This window comes from Arachis duranensis, chromosome 4 (assembly GCF_000817695.3).
Source record: "Arachis duranensis cultivar V14167 chromosome 4, aradu.V14167.gnm2.J7QH, whole genome shotgun sequence".
Taxonomy (NCBI): domain Eukaryota; kingdom Viridiplantae; phylum Streptophyta; class Magnoliopsida; order Fabales; family Fabaceae; genus Arachis; species Arachis duranensis.
The window spans coordinates 112,859,766-112,865,012 of NC_029775.3; the positions used below are offsets into that span (position 1 = coordinate 112,859,766).

Genomic DNA, 5,247 nt, shown 5'->3' on the forward strand with positions numbered 1-5,247 from the left:
TTTTAGAGATACTAAAATACTAAAAATTAAATTTAAAATAAAAATTAAAATTTTAATATCAATCTCTAAACTAATAAATATAATATTAAATTTTATTAGTATCTCAGTTTCGTTTCCGAACCTCAAAACAAATGCTAAACAAATTTTAGTGATTATTTTGTTGAAAGTAGAATAGTGCTTCAGCCAACAATCTTATTCACCTGGAAAAATCTTATCACTGGGCATTGACCATATCTTATCTTATTTTATTATTTCTAAAACACGTTATTTAAACATCTCAATGTTTCTTCTGCTTTTCACTACTAGAATACTTTCTGGAAATCAGTTCGTATTTGCTTTTAGAGTTTTAATATAAAAACAAAAGGAGGTATATCTTGTCTATTATTCTTAAGGTATGTTATTTAAACATCTCAATTTTCTTGCTTTTTATTCAAATTAAAATTTTCATTATTGTCACGAATGATTTTAATTTTATTCGCTTTTAATTAGTATTAGCCAAAAAGGATAAATATGGGAAGTTAATAAAAATCAGCTAATAATTAACTTCTACGTATACAAAATTTTTTTAATAATTAATTATTGGATGATTTTTTATTATGGATCTTACTAACACGGGTCTTAAATGCACATTTTAATTAAGAACACTAAATAAATATGTTATTAAAAACATTTAAAAAATATTTTAACTACTAATTGGGTATCCAAAAAATTTAGTCGCTGACAAAAAAATTTTTAAAAGATGTTATTAATACCACCCTTAAATGATTTGAAAATACGATAAAAAAATCAACAAATATCATATTTTTTGTAACCACAGCTTATCTAATTAAATTAAATTTTTATGGTAATATTTAAATAAATATTTAAAATATGCAAAAAAAATAGACATTTGACAAAAAATATCAAATTTTAAAAATAATTTTTTTATTTTTCTAACAATAATTACAAAAATTTGTATCAAAATTTGATCTCTACAGTCATTATTTAAAATATATATTTAATATCTAATTCTTTTTATCGTATTTTTTAATTTTTCAAGAGCTTATTTATTATTAGCATGATTTTGGTAGTTTCTTCCCTTTTTTTTATATTATTTCTAATTAAATACAACAAAAAAAATAAAAAATTCTATTATTATACTCTTGAAATATGCGATACAAGTTAACTAAATATTTTTATTATTTCTCAAACCTCCAATGGAAATTAGATTTCTCTATATAAGTTTCATTGGGCACATTAATTTCATCAACAACTGCAGAATGGAGAATTTATTCAAGAGTTGGATTTCTCGACATCTGGTATTTTATCACTCTCATATGATCATATCTTATATCATCATATACCTTTAATTATCATCATTAGCTAGCATATATCATCAGTTATCTTAATGAACAAATTATTGTCCTTTAATTTGTATATATATTTCTTTTTTTTTTATCCAGGGAATGGAAGAAGAAGAAGAAGAAAATGATGATACGATCATCATGAACAACTACTCATTGAATGAAGAGCAAGAGTTCCTAATGAAAATCTTTAATGGCCGACCAGATTTCTCATCACCAGAAAGTAGCGAACATTATTATTATTCTTCCCCCAATAATAATAACAATAATAGTTATAATAATAATGATCCTAATAATTGTGACACAAGCCCCAATAACAATAACAGTAGTGTATCATTTGAAGACACAAGAGTGCAAAAAAGTAAAAGCTCCAATTCTAGTTCTTCTACCTATCTATTATCATTTGAGCCTAATTCATTTAAAGGAAGAAGTAGAGGTGATGATGGGTTTGAATTATTTGAAGCAAGTATGAATAAAAATGATGAAGGTGGAACAACAAAAAAGCGCAAAGGAAAGACAGTAGATCACATAATAGCTGAGAGGAAAAGGAGGCAAGACCTAACAAGAAGCATCATCCAACTTTCAGCCACTATACCTGGCTTGAAGAAGGTTAGTGTTCTTCATTATTATTTCACTTTTTTTTTTCTCTTAATTAGTTTATTACTAATTTATTATTCTCAAGACATGTATGTCAACTATTAAGATTATTATTTACCGTATATTATATTTTTGTTAGGGCAATCAGAAAGTTACGCACAAAAAATCAGTTACAATAATATATTTATGTATATTTTTATATATTAATTTACATATTTTTTTAGTTAAATAATTATTACTAGAATAATCAAATTTAATGTTGTAGAATATTGAAATCTACAATAGACTAATAATCAAATTTTATTTATAATAATATAATAAAAGAATTTTATGAGATGTCAAAATAGCTAATACTTGATAATTAACAGCTAATTTTGATATACATGGAGTATAATTATATAGGACAATAATATATAATATATAATATATAATATATAATATATAATTATACTCATTCTTTCTCTAACTCGGAGTATTATATAGCATTTTTCTTGTTATACATTTTAAATTTGTTATTTAAAGTGTTCGATCATCTTAAAAATTACAAAATATATATATGTAATTTTTAAGATGATCGAACACTTTAATGTGTTTTTATCTGTAGTCATATTGTTATTAAATTCTTTTTGTAATGGCGAGTACCTAATTATGAGATAAAATTTAATTTGATATTTGATAATAGGACTAATGTGGTTGAGGATTATAAAACTCAGAGACCAAATATAAATACGAAACAAAAGTTTGATGATATTCTTATTTAGAATATCTTCTCCCATCACACACTATGATCGATAATAATAAAAAGCGTTTAGTTATTATGTGACCCTAGTCTTTAAAGTACATGATATGTTTATTATTAATAAAAATTTTTAAATATTTTTATTTAATGAATATAAAATAAATATATTAAAAATTTAAATTTTTTATATTTTTAATAAAAAAAAATTTAATTTAAGAATTTAATGTTTATTTTTAAGATACAAGATACATAAACCTTAATACAAAATGTTGATAATTAATAAAGTTTGATTATGATTAGATGGACAAGGCTCACGTAATTCGTGAATCTCTAAGTTACATAAAAATTCTTCAAGATCGAGTGAAAGAGTTGGAGAACCAAATCAAAGATAGAAGAGTAGATTCAGCAATATTCATAGGAAGATCACAAGACTCATTATCAACAGATAAAAGCACAATCAGCTGTGAAATAACATCAGATAACAACAATGGTGGTGGTGGTTTCAATGAATCATCACTTGAGATTGAAGCAAAAGTCATGGAAAAAGAAGTTCTCATTAGAATCCAATGTGAGAAGCAAAAAAACAACATAATAATGCTCAAAATACATGCCTTTCTTGACAAGCTTCATCTCTCTATAGCAAGTAACAGTGTGATACCATTTGGGACTTCTACTCTCGTAATAATTACCATTGTTGCTGAGGTATGAAATTAAATAGCACAATTTTCTATCTTATTTATGTTACATAATATTGAAAAAAATTTAAACATTCCAAAAATACCGATATTCTAATAATTTTAATCGTTGGTTTCAATCGTAAAATTTATTTATATTTATATTTTATAATATTATCTATATTTTATTTTGGAGAAGTGATTAGTGGTATCATATGTTTTTTTTTAAATAAATTGTTTACATTTTGATTTTTTTTTATGTTGTAGAATAAAAAGGTTGAAAATAGATTTTTATTTTTAAAATATTTGACTATTTTCAAAATTTATCTAAACATAAAAATATATATAGAAATATGCGTGTATATATATTTACAATACCAACACTATTTATTGTCTATAACTAGCATAATTATTGCCCCCCAATTTCACTTTTTTCTCTCTCTTTCATTATTTTAATTTAATTTTCTTTTGTCCCTGTTATATTATGATGATTGGTTTATTCAGAGAATTTTATATTTAAATTTGTACCCTTTTTCAGGATTCTCTTTCATTACTACAAATGGTGTTTTTCTCATCAAAAGCTTAAATGCAAAATTAATTAATACATAAATTCCAAATTCTAAAAGTATTAGGTATGATGCAGATGGATAATGGTGGCAAATTCAGCATGACAATGGATGAACTAGTGAAAAGCCTCAGAGAAGATTTGATGGAGACAAACAATAATGCATGGTAGTGACCTGTGATAGTGCATTAAATTAAATAAAAAATTCAGTGGTGTTGTTTGTCATTAGAGAGAAAGAATAAAAATTCAGTCGTGTTGTTTTGTTTATTTAAATGTAAGCTTGTATCTAGCTATCAATAAACTTTTTTTTTTTTTAATGTAAAATAACATTCTAAAAGTCTTTTTATTTTAAATTATTATTATTATTATTATTATTTTGGTTGAATAATAGTTTTTCATTCTTATAGGTTTTTAATTTAAACTAATCTGAAATTAATATATTATTTTATATTATATGTTAAGCGGATGTTAATTTAATTTATGAGAGATTTAATTTGATAATTTTTTGTAAAATACAAAATTTTTACCAGAGATTTGAGTATATAATTACTATCTTATTCATTTTTTCTAATTCTCTGTCTTTTAATTCTTTTTATCTTTTTAAATTAATTGGTTCCAACCTTTTCAGTTTAAAAAAAAAATCATATTAATATACGAGGAACTATATCTAATTTGTTTCAATTGCTGAAAATATTAGATGAATATTTGTCTAAAGAAAAATTATAAAAATTTATTTAAAGAGGATGCGATTATAGATATTAGTAATAAGAATTATATGAACAAAACTCATTCTGATGATCGGAGCTAGTAACAGCTGACGTAAATGAAGGACAAAAAGCAAAAGAAAAATTAGAAGGTGAAGAATCTGGATCAATAGAAGGCGAAGAATCTAGATTACTATTCACACATGGTGCCGTTAATTCTGTTAATGATAATTCTATTCTGTAGAATATGTTTAATGGGACAAGCAGCTTTCACGAGACGCAAAATCAGAATATTATCCCTGAATTAAAGGAAAAAAATTTGTATGGACCATAGATGGTTGTTAAGAGGCAACAACAAAAAAATAAGAAAAAATTAGGGGAAGTAAAACAGACCGAAAAGAAAGAAAATTATTTCACTATATTTGAGGTTTTAAATGTCATAAATGATAAAGAAGAAAAATAATCTCAATCTAAAGAGAAATCGCAGTCCAAAATTAATATTCAGCAGGCCAAGTGGCCAAGACTTCAAGAGAAAAAAAAAATTTAAAAAAAGATTTTAATAAATTAAAAATAATAATGCAAATAACAATCAAATAGTGAAACAGAAAAATTTTGCTAATATTAA

General features: G+C 23.8%; 1 protein-coding gene across 2 annotated transcripts; it reads left to right on the plus strand.

Moving 5' to 3' along the window:
• Window positions 1-1,215: 1,215 nt before the first annotated feature.
• LOC107486034 (transcription factor NAI1-like) lies at window positions 1,216-4,203 on the plus strand. 2 transcript variants are annotated; one of them, XM_016106572.3, is made up of 4 exons: window positions 1,216-1,298; window positions 1,443-1,952; window positions 2,980-3,381; window positions 3,997-4,203. In XM_016106572.3, the coding sequence occupies exons 1-4, from the start codon at window positions 1,260-1,262 to the stop codon at window positions 4,087-4,089; spliced, it is 1,044 nt and encodes a 347-aa protein (XP_015962058.3). In that variant the 5' UTR covers window positions 1,216-1,259; the 3' UTR covers window positions 4,090-4,203. The 2 variants fall into 2 exon arrangements, with proteins under 2 accessions (XP_015962058.3, XP_052117086.1); XM_052261126.1 differs by having other exon boundaries at window positions 3,980-4,083.
• The last annotated feature ends 1,044 nt before the right edge of the window (window positions 4,204-5,247 follow it).

Coding starts and splice junctions, on each gene's coding strand:
- LOC107486034 (XM_016106572.3), top strand. CDS start 1,260: ATGGAGAATTTATTCAAGAGTTGGATTTCTCGACATCTG. Junction 1,299..1,442: donor GTTGGATTTCTCGACATCTG/GTATTTTATCAC, acceptor TTTTTTATCCAG/GGAATGGAAGAAGAAGAAGA. Junction 1,953..2,979: donor CTATACCTGGCTTGAAGAAG/GTTAGTGTTCTT, acceptor GATTATGATTAG/ATGGACAAGGCTCACGTAAT.